At 34.5% G+C, this 13,676-nt stretch overlaps 1 protein-coding gene across 1 annotated transcript; it reads left to right on the forward strand.

Annotated features, from left to right (window-relative positions):
- Positions 1–2,395: 2,395 nt before the first annotated feature.
- LOC129807865 (uncharacterized) lies at positions 2,396–10,066 on the forward strand. The gene is made up of 3 exons (XM_055857435.1): positions 2,396–3,185; positions 9,406–9,460; positions 9,608–10,066. Exons 1-3 carry the CDS (start codon positions 2,479–2,481, stop codon positions 9,899–9,901), a joined length of 1,056 nt encoding a protein of 351 aa, XP_055713410.1. The 5' UTR covers positions 2,396–2,478; the 3' UTR covers positions 9,902–10,066.
- The last annotated feature ends 3,610 nt before the right edge of the window (positions 10,067–13,676 follow it).

Genomic DNA, 13,676 nt, shown 5'->3' on the forward strand with positions numbered 1-13,676 from the left:
AAACATTAGTGAGAAGTTGTAACAGCACTGACGTAAGACGTATCTTGAGAATCAAGGAGATAAACTCCCTCCGGGTGCGTCAGGTCATATTCGTGTTTTCCAGTCCTTAAAGGATAACCATCCCTGACGTACCCGGACGAAATTTATTTCCTCGATTCTCAAGATTAGTGAGAGGTTATGTGCAAATTGAGGTTAAGTTGAGTTGCCTAAAGTGGCTAGAAATTCCAGGAAAAAACTACATTACTACATAAACCTTTTGAAAACCTTTCAATAAAATGCAATATATTTAATAATTCTGACGATTTGATTCTTTTTGTATGCTTTTTATTAGTTAGTTTAATTTTAACCTCAAATTCCTTATCAAACATTTTTGAGGTTAAAAATAATTTTTTGGACGACGTTTTACTTAGATTGATCACGTTTTAAATTATGTTTTGCTCATAATTAAAGGTAGAATTGAACTTGAAATTCCAGAGATTAGGTCTCTAGTTTTTGAGGTTAAGTCCGACATAACCTAACTTTTTTTTTTTAAAATATCTTCTGCAAAAAAATGAGACAATTTAGCAGATATCCGAAATGTTTTAATGAAAAATTCACTACAGAATTAATCAGACTTTATGTTATTTTCAGTATTGGCTTATATACCGCTAGATGGAGTTGCAATGAGTAAATTCCAATAAATTAACCTTGCTTTTGACAAGAAAAACAACCTAAACGACTTGAGAAAATTGCATTTGTGACTGAAATTTGTTAAAGTAATTAATCAGACACCTAAAAAAAAGCCTGAAAATCACGATTACGGAAATTTATTTAGAGAAAGAAATCTGATATTTTTACCATTCTAAATAAAAAAAATTGCAATATGTACTGCAAAAAGAGAAATACCACCCCGAAGAATATTACTATACATTTCTTTCTTAATTGATAAATAAAAAAGTACTCTTAGGAACATCAGTTCGATAATTTAAATTAAAAAATAAAAGAAGAATAAAGATGAAGAAAAGTTGAAATGAAAGCTTACTATTTAAGTCTATTTATATTGCGATATACTTGAGAATTAATAAATACCGCAGTTGATTTGTAAATGCTTCAGTTTTTTTTTATTTTTTACTGCTCGAACTCAAAGAGAGAGCAGTTATATAATCGACTTTTTTTTCAACTTCTCACTGTTCTGGAGCTTAAACGGTAAGAGATATCAACTTCCAGTCTTCGATGACCCCTCCTCAAATGACATTATCTCGTATCCAACCTCTTTACTTTTCCTCCCTCCCCTTTCGTACGTTCCCTATCCCTAAAAAAAAAGGTAAAAAATGAGCTTTTTCCAATTTTGCAAAAAATTGGCCCAAGCTTTTTCAATGATTTTTGGATATGTTTTAGAGCTGATCCTGGCAAACATTTCGCCCAAACATACCTATGACCGGAAAATTTGCCATTTTGAATTAATGAAGGTCAAAGTTCAACCAATTTGGAAGGCTCATTTTTCAACCGATTTGGTTAAATTTGGATTTTTTGGAAAGGTACTGCAATGTCGAACCCGGCTGCATCGGTCTTCATCGGTAATGAACCGGTTAAGTACCGTTTTTTGTATAAATTTATATCCCTAATAATTGATATTCCCTAAAAGTAAAGTTTTTTCGATTTTTCTCAAAATTGGCCCAAACTTTTTCAATGATTTTTGGATATGTTTTAGAACTGATCCTGGCGAACATTTCGCCCAAACATACCTATGACCGGAAAATTCGCCATTTTGAATTATTGAAGGTCAAAGGTCAAATACTGTGGAAGGCTCATTTTTCTTTTTGGTTAAATTTGGATTTTTTTTAGTAAAGTATTGCAAATTAGAACCCGGCTGCATCGGTCTTCATCAGTGATGAATCGGTTAAGTACCGATTTTTCGATTTTGAAATGCTTTTGTGATTTATGAATCAATTTGATCTCTAGTAATAGATCAGTAATACCAAAAGATCATGCAAAAAAAAACTAATTCACGGTGAGCTCTATCTCGTGAGTTCGAGCATTCCGCAAAGGTGGGACGCTTTGCCATCTCTTTTAAATTGTGTTGTTGCCCCTGAAGAACCAGTTGCCTTGGAAGTCGCATGCAACTTATTTGTGGAGACCCGGAGGAAGCCAATTGAAGTGTGAATTTCAATAGAATCTTCCTTGTTAATTGTGAAATTTGATGAGATTGGGAGGTTTTTCTCGAAGGTTGACCGCTGGGATTTATTTTTCTCTCTGTCCACTAAATCAGTCACCCGGCACAAGAATTTTAAAATTGTCCAGATTCTCAGATTTTCGGAGACAAAAGACAAAAAAAACGACAGAATATCTACCAATTTCTTGACACTCTTTTCATGTTCACGGAAACATGCGTTAATCGCGATGAATGACGGTTGAATTAAAGCATGAAGTGTCCACAAATATTTAATGAGACACTCAGTCCGGGACGATGATCAGTTTGTGAGTGAACTCCAGGTGTGAATGATGGTGATTTTGGTGCTTTTTCTCGCGTTACAACTCTTCGGCGGAGTGTTAACCGGGCTTCCCTATGCCAATGACTATCCCTATGTGAGTTACGGATACGAAAATGGGGCTCAGGGATCATCGGATGCCAGTGGTTTTGTGCAGAATACCCTCTCGGACAATGGAAATAATCTCAAGGCTGCTCAAGATGTCTCAAAGTTCTACAATCTCGAGAACATTTCCAATGGACACACCCTGAATCACGAAAAGCAAGGAGTCAGTTCTGACAGCCTCAAGCACACCACAGGCGAGGACTTTGAAACTGACAAAAAGCACAATAGGAAGCACGTAAAGTCAGGATTCCACAATTCCTACCACAAAGACGAAAGTGGCAGCAACAGCTCCTACTACGAGGATTCCGATGATCGTGGAGGAAAGCTCGTCTACGACAAGAGGCACGGAACAAAGGGAGATGCCCATGATTCCCAATATCGCGAGGGATTGAGGGATGGAAGCTTGAGAGACAAGTATGACGATCGCTACGGAGGATACGATAATCGTGGAACTCACAACAGACATCATTTGTTGGCTGAGGATCAGGGAAATCGCCTTGGGCACAGGGACAAGTACATCAGGGGTCAGGCTGAGAGGTACGAAATGGTTGACGATGGATATGGAAGAAGACCCTACTCAATTGGCGTCAAGGAGAACTACGGGATGTACAGGTAGGATAGTTTGGCTAAAAAAATACCATGCATCTTCGGGGCAGTACTTAGTTCAATTTGATCAGTAAATTATTCCCAAATTGCATTTTCCCATTAAGTACATATCTTTGATATCTGATATAAGAACGATAATCTCTGAGAAAATACCTTTGCAGTATAGGGTAAATGTCCTGATTCAAAACCATTTCCAGACGCTTTAACTTTGACAGAAGATTCAACACATTAAGTTCATATTTTTTTGAAGAGAATTACATAAATTTGCTCCTAGACTCTTCTAGAATGTTACTGTTTAGTGAAAATTCTTTAGATATAATTTGAAAACTTCTTAAATACAAGAAAAATCCGCGAGTGTAAAATGCTTCTATTGGAAACATATTAATCCAAATGGAGACAAGGGAAAGTTTCTAATTGGAGACAAAAGTGTAAATGAAACCGCGACGAAAGGCTTCCGAAACCTTGTTGAGTTGCTCCTGAGTGCAGGATTTGTTCTTATTCCGGGTCTTTTCTCATTTCCCATCTAAAACAATAAGGAAATCTCTCCAAAAAAATCATATTTCCGGGGTTTCCTGTTGAAGCATTTGCAGACACTTCAGAAAAACCTTTTTTGTTCACGAAATAGGTTTTTATTTCATTTGAAAACTTCACGTATCGTTAACAATAAAGATTAGCACTTAATTTAACTAAAATTAGCCAGAAATATGGCATAAATGTTAAACAAAACGAATAAACAACAGTCACCTCATTGTGTTTATCATTGGAAAACCTTGTCGATCGATGACAAATTTGATGGTGAAAAGGTACACTTTTAATTTTTCTGAAAAATTAACAAATTAACGTTTGTGAATATGAATGGATTTTCGCTTTATTTGGAGCAAAATTAACTAAATAATGAAACTGTGGTATAGAAAATATAGTAATTTAGTACTGTATTTATCATGAAAACAGTGACGTTTCCATTTGGAATAGAGAAAAATTTCCATTTGGAGCAGGTTCTGAATTAGCTTAATTCACCCTATTGAGCAGTATTTTGCTAAAATTGGTCAGTAAAAATGAACTTTAGTAATATTATAATAAAAAAAACACATTTTACCAAAGTTTTTGACGTTTCTCGACAAAGAACAGAGATCAAGTATTTACTATATGAGAAATTTTGAGCAATCTAAATTACTTAATGCTTTTGATTGAGGAAAGTTGTTTAGGAAATAATCTAAAAAGCGGTTAAGCCCTTAAATTCCCTGTCTATAAGTAGGGGAAAGTGCCCGTGCTTTGCACGGTACCAAGCTTCATAATGACTAAATTTAACCTATGTCTTTCAATATGACTCATTGTATTCAAATTTTCAATACTAGGGGAAAGTACTCAGTTTTTTTTTTAAACATAATGCGGATTTTAGTCATTATAAAGCTTGGGACCTTACAAAGGATGGGCACTTTCCCTTAATCACATTTACGATAGGCTTACCCTTAAAAAAACCAGCTCAGTGAAAATTTTTTAAATATGCGAAAGATTAACTGAAGTATTTTTGGGCAGTATATTGGTAAAAATGATCAGTAAAAATTAATTTGGACAGTAAGGAAATCAAGCGAAAACCAAGACATTTTCGGTTAGATTTAAAATGATTTATGATCACTTTTTTTAAAAAAAAAAATTTACTGACCAAGACTGATTAATCAGTCTGTTAATTTACTGTCCTAAAATGTCTTTCTCGAAAAAAACACGATATTTTAGTATAAATGGAATATAGTGGATGTAAGCATTGTTCACATGTAATTAACCTTCAAATTTAAAGACGAAATTTATATTGCTTGAAGGCTTAACCATGCCTACATTCCCCTAAAGTTGAATTACATAATACAAATCTTTAATATCTAAAATATTTTAGTTCTACTCCAATTTTTAATAGGCTCTCTTCTAGAGCTTAAAAAGCTTGAAAGCATTTAAAGCTTTAGCAAGTCCGAAAATGCGATGATACTAAAATATTTTAAGAATATAACTATTTTTGGTCAGTAGATCAGCAGTTTGATCATTTAAAATGTATTCGTCATTAAATAATTTCCAAGTGTTCTATTTTGTTCAGCAAATAACGAAAAATTGCTTGGAAATCACTTAAGTATACACTAAGAAAAAACTGTTGAGTTGAAACAACTTTATCGCCGAGTTGAATTAATTAGAAGAATATCGATGTAATTGTTACCCTTTTTGTTGTAAATTTTATTAAATAGAGTTGAAACAACTCTTCGTGCGAGTTGAGTTCATTCGTCGGATATCGATGTAATCAGGGGGGTGACATTAGCTCTGAAAAATGCGACCGGTTTTAGTATAATTTTTTCCCTGTTTTCGTACACATTTCACGAGATATCTTCAAAACTACGCAGGTTGCCAATTTAGGGTTTTCGGTTGCCTCTTCGCTATTAAATTGGCTTTTATTTTATATTAGTATTTTTTGCTAATTCATTCTACAATGACAGAAAACAGCTAATAAACTCAAAAGTTTTTTCGGCTCGCTAGAAACATATGGGAAACATAGGAAATGTCATGATGTAATTTATTACTCTTTTTCGATGGAAAATTTAAAATTTCATCTCGACTGAAGTATATGCTTATGTGTCTTTGTTTTAAGAATATACTTCAGTCAAGAAGATTTTCTTGTGACGAAGAATTACATATAATTATCACATAATTATCAATAATTAATTATAAGCTAACTAATATTTAATAAAAATGTGCATGTCTCTTAAAAACAATAAAAGAAAATTCACATTATTCGAAGGCATGAACGTTCGAAGGGAAAGTACTTTCTCCTAGTTAAAACGTCAGCAAAAACCGAATTTGAACTCTAAATTGTTGCTTCTTTCATTTGGGATAAAAAGTTAAAAATTGGAATGAATGAATGAATCAGTAAGAATTTTTAATCATATTAGGGGAAAGTACTGTTCCTTCGAACGTTTATGCCTTCGAATAATGTGAATTTTCTTTTAGTTTTCCTAAGAAACTTACACATTTCTATCAAATATTAGTTAGCTTATCATCAATTGTTGATAATTCCGTGGTAATTTAGTGTAAATCTCTTACGAAAAACAAAAGAAATTCACATTATTCGAAGGTATGAACGTTCGAAGGGAGAGTACTTTCCCCTACCGACTATTAAAAATTTTCTCTTGCCATTTTTAAATTTATTGATTACAAATGATTTCTCATCAATACAATTATGTAAAGAAGATATTTATATACTCAAAAAATACTGTTGAGTATTTATTGTAAACGAGTCTAATTTTCGTTAGTAAAACAACAATTTTAATCTTGTCTGTAAAAAAAACAAAGATGGTTTATTATGAGAATTTAGTGAAGTGTAAACGCATAAAAAGAAGAAATTGGTGTGGAAGTAAAAGGCAAAGAGAAATATTCTTATTTTTGTATTCTTCATTAAAAAAAATGCAATATTTTGGTATATATACAATATATACCAAAAAAGGTCCCTTAAGTGTAAAATTGTTTACTTGGGGAATTAATAAATGTATTATTATTATTATTACAATTATTATTATACAATTTTTTTGTAATTTGATCAATAAAGTTGAGTTTGATAAGCAGATTATTATGCCTTCAGCACACCTTTCACATCGGTAAAATTTCATGAAATCAAAATTTGCGTTCTTTTCGTTCTCAAAAGATTGGCTGAACTAAATTTAATTTGGTGTGATATTCAAAAGAAGAAGAGTGCGCAAGAGTAGGTCAGACGTATGCAAAGCTTTTAAGAAAGAAAGTGATAAGGGTTTTGACTTTATGAAACTTTTGTTGTCTAAAAGGCGTGCTGGAGCCATTACAATTGGAGTTTTTGTTTTTGTAGAATTTTTTGATGGGTTTAGGGTAAGTGTGCCAAATTTCGGCATAGTTGCTTGCAAGCGCCAAAGTCTTAAGTTTGAAATTTAATATTTTTAATATAAATTTGATTTTTTGTTACTTCTTTTTAAGGAGTGTTGCTTGGAACCTTGTATACAGTTTATCGTCTTGATTTTCTTTAAATTTATTCTTAATGCATTTTAAAATGAAGAAAAATGTAGAAATAGCTTTGATGGCCTATTTCGGCCACCTAGGTTCTCATAGTTCCGTGCCCTTCCGGAATTCTTCCAAAGTCTTTTTCACATCATCTCGATCGTAGAATGTACATTTTTTGCTATTATTTTGTATTGTATATTCTCTAGAGTTTGCAAAAACAAAAAAATATGGAATTTTGAGGAACAAAAGAGGTGGCTGAAATTGCAAGCTGGCCGAAATTTGGTACACTTACCCTAATGGTTTTAATGATCATTTTAATTCGTCAACTGGTTAAACTCCTTCCTAAGGATTATAATTAAGTGTTATTTTTTTTAATTGACTTTTCTCAATGTCAATGAAATAATAAGAAATAATAGATTTAAAAAAAAACTGTTTTTTTAAACAAAAATTTTGTCATTGATATCATCAATTTTTTTGATGGGTTAAAGATCCAATGACTTAATTTATTTTATTGGTTTTAGAGATTTAATAAAAAAAACTGCCCAGAAAATTAAAGCTAATAATTAAAGTTAATAATATGCGCGTAAATCAATAGCCGTACTCACTATGGCGCTGTTATCTTGTAATATGGTTATCTCGTTATCTCGTTATGTTCTCGTAATGTATTTTATAAATGAAAAATTATAACAAGATAACAGATTACGGAGATTACGAGATAACAACGCCATAGTGAGTACGGCTAATGATTCGAAAGAAATAGTGTTAAAAAATTATAGCTTTACTTAACGTTTTCTTTAATTATAATTTAATACGGGCTTCAGATCTAAGGCTTAGCCATATGGCTTAACTGCTCCAATTCCTTATCAATCACAATTTTTTGGAAAGATTTAGGATTGAATTATAAATTGGATTAAAAGTCAAATGAATTCCTGAAGAAATTTAACGAATTATTGTGCCTTGCAGTTAGTTAAGTTCTTTCAATTAATATTTGGTTAGAGAGTACTAAAGAGTGGGAAAAGGAGCTTAAGTAGGTGCTTTAAATTCCAATTGTGTTCGAGTGACCTTTTATATGTTTCATACCCAAACAATATAATTACAAAAGAAAATTTCATTCTAATGGCAGACACAGAAATTTTGTGCATAATTTTCTTTTAATTCTTTTAATGTCAATAATCTTTAATAAAATAATCCAAAACACATGGCTTTGAAGAAGTTTAGGATGGGGTAGTGGGAAGAGGGTAAAACGTTCATGGGGGGTCGCCGAAGATCAGATGAAGATATCTTTTACGGTATGATCTCCCGCCCAGAAACAATTAAAAAAAAATCGAAATGTGTACCGCTCCTTATTTAACTTCGAGCAGTAAAATCCACAAATATTAATAAAATAAATTTAATAATAAAATTTTTCATAACTCTCAAAGATCGCCCGTTCGCCGCTAGTGGTCTTAGAATTGCATTAAACGTTGTATTTAGGAACAGTTTAAGAAATTCAGCTTTGTATTTGTCTTAACCTTTGAAACTTGTTAAAAATATTTAACTTAAAATTCGTATATTTAAAATACCAATTAATTTGGATAATTTCCGCAGTTTTTTCTTAATGACCTTTTCTAAAAAAAAAAGTTAAACTACGATTGATATTGTAAAGAAAATGAGATAACTTCCACTTAATCAACAAACACTGAGAAAAAAACGAGGGTGCGATTAACCTTTTTTCCTCATAACTTTAACACTTTTTAGGTGTAAAAATATATCAACATTTTTAATGTTAATTTTACACCTTTTTAAGGGCAAAAATAACATGAAAAAGGGTAAATTTAACCTCTAATATACCGAAACAGCATAATATTGACACCGATTTCGGATCAATACTGCAGGGTAAAATTAACATTTCCGGAATGTTATTTTAACTTTTTCGGATTTCTCTCAGTGAAGTTGCCAATGCGATATTCGTATTTTGGCCATTGACCTTATTAAAAATACTTAATTAATTACACCTTTATATTTATTTATTAATTAATGGTATTCTTTACTCCGATAAAAAGCTCAAAGTTTCCCTTCCATCTTACGAAAAGCTCTGTATACATTAAATTAGCATTAACGTCATAAAATCTATTCATAAAAGTCTTAGATTAGTTCTTCTTGAAGAACTTCCTACAAGAATTCCTCAAGAAAATCCCAGACAAAGACATGCTCTTATGATTTTCTTCTTTATACCTCAACACAGACCCCTGGACGACAGACGACCTCTGTATGATGACTTCGGTTCCGCCGGTGGCCAGGTAAAGAATTGTGACAGAGATTCGTTCCGTGCATTCGTCAAGGCGGACAGACCTTCTGTGCAATTTATCACGTTTTGTGACTTGGTCAAATATTGATTTGTCTGTGGCTTGGACACATTTTTTTCTCTCTCTCCATCTCTCCTCCAGGCACTGTATCCACCACCCCTGAGGAATCATCAGTTGCCCACGGGGAGCCTGACGCGTCCACGAGAGGATGGCTATTTTGCACGTCACCGAATCACGATTTATGAGGACCCCAGGGATATGCTGGAATCAAGGGGAAGACTAGATTCAAGACGTCCGGATTTTGTGAGTTTGGCTGCCGGAGGCGAAGGCGTTGCCCCATTCAGTGCACCCAGATTGGATTTTCGACCCAGTCCAATGCGCTACCGGGATCAACTCAATGATGACCGAAGAGATTTGCGATTCAGGGACTTTTAATCATCTCCCTCCACAATCCATCTCTACGCCAATTTAAGTTTTTTTTCTATTTTTTTTCTATTTTTTTTCTTGTATAAGAAGTTCATTTTAAAAAACAAGAAACGGGGCAAATAAAGAAAGTCTTTCCGTCTCAGGAGAGATTTCAGGTGAAAGGTACAATAAGAATCTTTTGTCTTCCCTCCAGAAAGAAAGTCAATTTTGATTCTATTTTCCGCATTATTTCACTTTTGAGAATTTCCTTTGTCGTTGTCCTCAAAATTGTCCCATTGAAAAATTGAAAATACTGTCACAGACACATTTTTCCACCTCAATGAATCTATCCCGGAATGCGCATTTTGGCTACCAAAAAGGCATCATTTCTGGTAATGAGGCGAATATAATTTTGTGTCTCTGCCTAATTGAATCGATGCTCGTTTCAATTCACGTGTTTACCACACATGCAAAATTTTACACTAATTTTGGTGAAACATCCTTTCTGGTGTGTCCATCCGCATTTTGCTTCTCATTGATTATTTCCCTCCATTGAGACATTCACTGATTAATTTCGCTAATGAGGTGCTTTAGTCAAGGATGATTGAGTGCTACTTTGTGGTGTACATTGTTTTTACAAGGTGTAACTAATAAAAGTCAAGGTTGATTTTACAATTGCTCAAAATGGCAATTTTAATATTAGGCAAATTAGGTAATTAGAAATTTTCTTAAGGAGATAGTGTTTGACTTTCTGTGAAAATAGACTACTCCTTCTACAAGTTTTCTGATTTAAAATTCTTGTATTATACTCTCTCAAATTCGGGCATTTGGGACCGAAATGTCACCCGAATTAGAAAGAAACTCGGGCGACAAACTTTTTGAAATGCAATGATGTTTTATTCAACTGCATTTATATATTGAGTTAACACACTCATATATATCGTAAATTGCATGAAAATCGCTTAATAATGCAAAATCATATCAAAACTAAGACAAACCATGCCAAACTTAAGCATATTTGATTCATTTGATGATTATAATCGAATTTGAAAAATGACAACAAACTTTTTTCAACTGCTGCCCGAATTAAAAAGTAGCCCGACTTTAAAAGAGCCGAGTTAGCGAGAGTCTACTGTATATTAAAGGTAATTCACTGCAGCAGAGGGACCCAATTCAATTTGACAGAGGGAACTCAAAGAGAACGTGTGAATACCCAGATTAGGAACCCCGGAGAACGCACCCAGAACACTAGAAACTCACGAAAAAACCTAAGAACATTTTGAAACCTGAAAAATACTCAAGGAGTCAAACAATAACACCATCAAGAACACTCATAGAATGCTTGAGACTCCGAAAAATTTGCAAGGAGCCTGGGTACTTAAGGTGACAGCTTGGGAACAAGGGAAACTCATCGTATCTTCGGGGAAATACGAACTAAAATGAGTTATTTCTTGCAGGAGCCCGTCAAACTAAATAAAAAGTGAAGCTATTTTTCACTTTTCCTTGTAAAAATGTTGCAGATATTGCACCGCGACTTAAACAAATTTGCTCGTAGTTCTTGTATTATTTCGGCGAACATTATGAAATATGTATTTTTAGATAGCTTTTAATGCACGATTTCGAAATATATCAGACTGATAAGCAAATTCTCTTTAGGAAAAAACTTTCCAATAGTCTTCAGTGCCTCTATGAAAAAATGTATGGAAAACTGAAATGTCGAGAGGCCCCTGCTTCTTGATAATTATACAACATTAAAAGAAAGTCACCATCTCGAACAAGTTTAGAAGTACTAAGCGAGAAGTTTTGTAAGATTATTTTTTGATTTGTCTTGGATTCAATAGCCATAATGTTCCAGATTCTTTTTCTGAAAGGAAACGCTCTGGTAACCTAGCGGAATCCAAGAGGGAACTAGCAGTCTAAGTAAAGCCGGACTGGTTGTAGTGTATGGATGGTAGTAGCGTTCGTGAGCACTGGTTCGAATGTCCTCTCGAAACCAAAACTTCCCGTACACTTGCCGAGGATCCAAGAGTCGAGCTCGAGAATGAGATTAAGTGTTACCACCTTCCAAATGGAAAGGAAAGTAACAACTCTCAAACGGAGAAGCAAAGGCAGATCACAGCCCACAAAGATATAACGATATCTTGAGATCGAGATGTGATCACGGGCACCGAAACGGAGAGGTGCTTTACTGATTCACTATCTGCATCGAAGAACACCTCAATATCCTAAGTTATTAAAAGAATTATCAATGCTCTCACAAGGAGCAAGAGAGTGTTAAACGAAGGAAGCTCATGATAACACCAGAGCGTTTGAAGGTTACAATAGACTCGTTGGTTGATGTGGGAGACGTGACCAGACTAAGTGAAAGTAAAATTGAAAATGACACCAAGCCAAGACAAATTAAAAAAACATTACTACTTTGACAGCTCGGGAAAATCGACCTTTGTACCCTTGAACAAGTATCAATTAGAACTATTGACCACTGGCTTTGGGGATATCATACTGCTGTGCAAGCTGCTCTGGAATATTTGGCTTTCCAAGCATTCCTTACTATAATTTCAAAAACTTAGAGAGATACTAAACATTTTTCACGGAAAAATCGAAAAAACAAGTAGGTACTTCTACAGCAAATTCATACTACATCTGCTTAATCTTCTACGCATGCAGGTGTCACCTTGCTACGGTGTCAAGGTGACGGGATTGCAGCCTGCAATCTGCGGTTTGCAGGAGCAACTAAGGGCCCGTTTGGAGAGAGTCGAGAAATTACCTCTTAAGATACACCAAAAACTAAACTTGATCAAAATTCATATAATGCTGCACAGCTGTACCGCCTCACAAAGATTACGCCTTCTAAAACGACGCTACAACGTCCAAAGATGGCATAATTAGAGCGACAGTAAAAGAGATCTTGCATCTGCCATTGAGCGTGACATTGTAGTAGAAAAGATGGTAGCCTTGGGATACGACAGTTTGAGGTTATTGTGGTGTCGGCCACCTTGAAATCCGGCATTCGCTTTCTCCAAGCTGATGATCCGTTCAAATGTGGTTTGGCTGTTGATGGAAGTCTTGAGGTAAGCATCATCAGCATTTAGCAGCGAAGTCTTTAAGCAGAAATCTAAGAAAAAAACATGCTGATGTAATGGATAGGAAGTAAAGCCAAGGGATCCGCGACAGCCGCCTTAAAGGATAGTTCCTTACAGCGCTACGAATGCGAACAGTCTGAGAAACCGAGTGGCCGTGAACAGATTCCGTCCGCAATCAGATATAAATTGTCATAAATGTGGATCAATGTTGGCGATTCTGTCTGGAAACAGTACCGTTGACCTTCACAGAAGAAGAGACGGGCCCTACAACGAATCTATGGGTCTTACCATTAGGACACTACAGGGAAATTAAATTATTAATCAATTAATTAATCAATTTAATTTAATTAAATTACTTATTATATGGGCCCTCAAATCAAAATCTTTTCCCATTTTCCTCCCACTTCAATCTTTTCGGTCTTCTGGGTCCAGAAAATTCGGCCTCCGGAATCTTCACGTTTCATTTTCTTGTGCATATTCTTATATATTCCTTTTAGTGAATTCAATCAAAGTCCCTCTATCATTCCATAATTCTCTATTCTTTAGCCTAATTGCACACTTTAAAGACTCCCGTTGCGTCCAGAGCAGCAGTTGGCGTCGATTTTAAGGCCCCGTGATTGCAAGACAAGCATGTCTTTGAAACCTATTCAGAGCCTCAACCGTACACTTCAACTTTACTCTAGGCCACCAGACTACAGATGCAAAACCAATGACTGGTTTCA

This window comes from Phlebotomus papatasi, chromosome 3 (genome assembly GCF_024763615.1).
Source record: "Phlebotomus papatasi isolate M1 chromosome 3, Ppap_2.1, whole genome shotgun sequence".
Taxonomy (NCBI): domain Eukaryota; kingdom Metazoa; phylum Arthropoda; class Insecta; order Diptera; family Psychodidae; genus Phlebotomus; species Phlebotomus papatasi.

Bases quoted from the DNA above. Each gene is read 5' to 3' on its own strand.
- LOC129807865 (XM_055857435.1), top strand. From the start codon at position 2,479: ATGATGGTGATTTTGGTGCTTTTTCTCGCGTTACAACTCTTCGGCGGA. The intron at 3,186-9,405 runs GTAGGATAGTTT...ACCTCAACACAG, and splicing joins GAGAACTACGGGATGTACAG to ACCCCTGGACGACAGACGAC. The intron at 9,461-9,607 runs GTAAAGAATTGT...TCTCTCCTCCAG, and splicing joins TCGGTTCCGCCGGTGGCCAG to GCACTGTATCCACCACCCCT.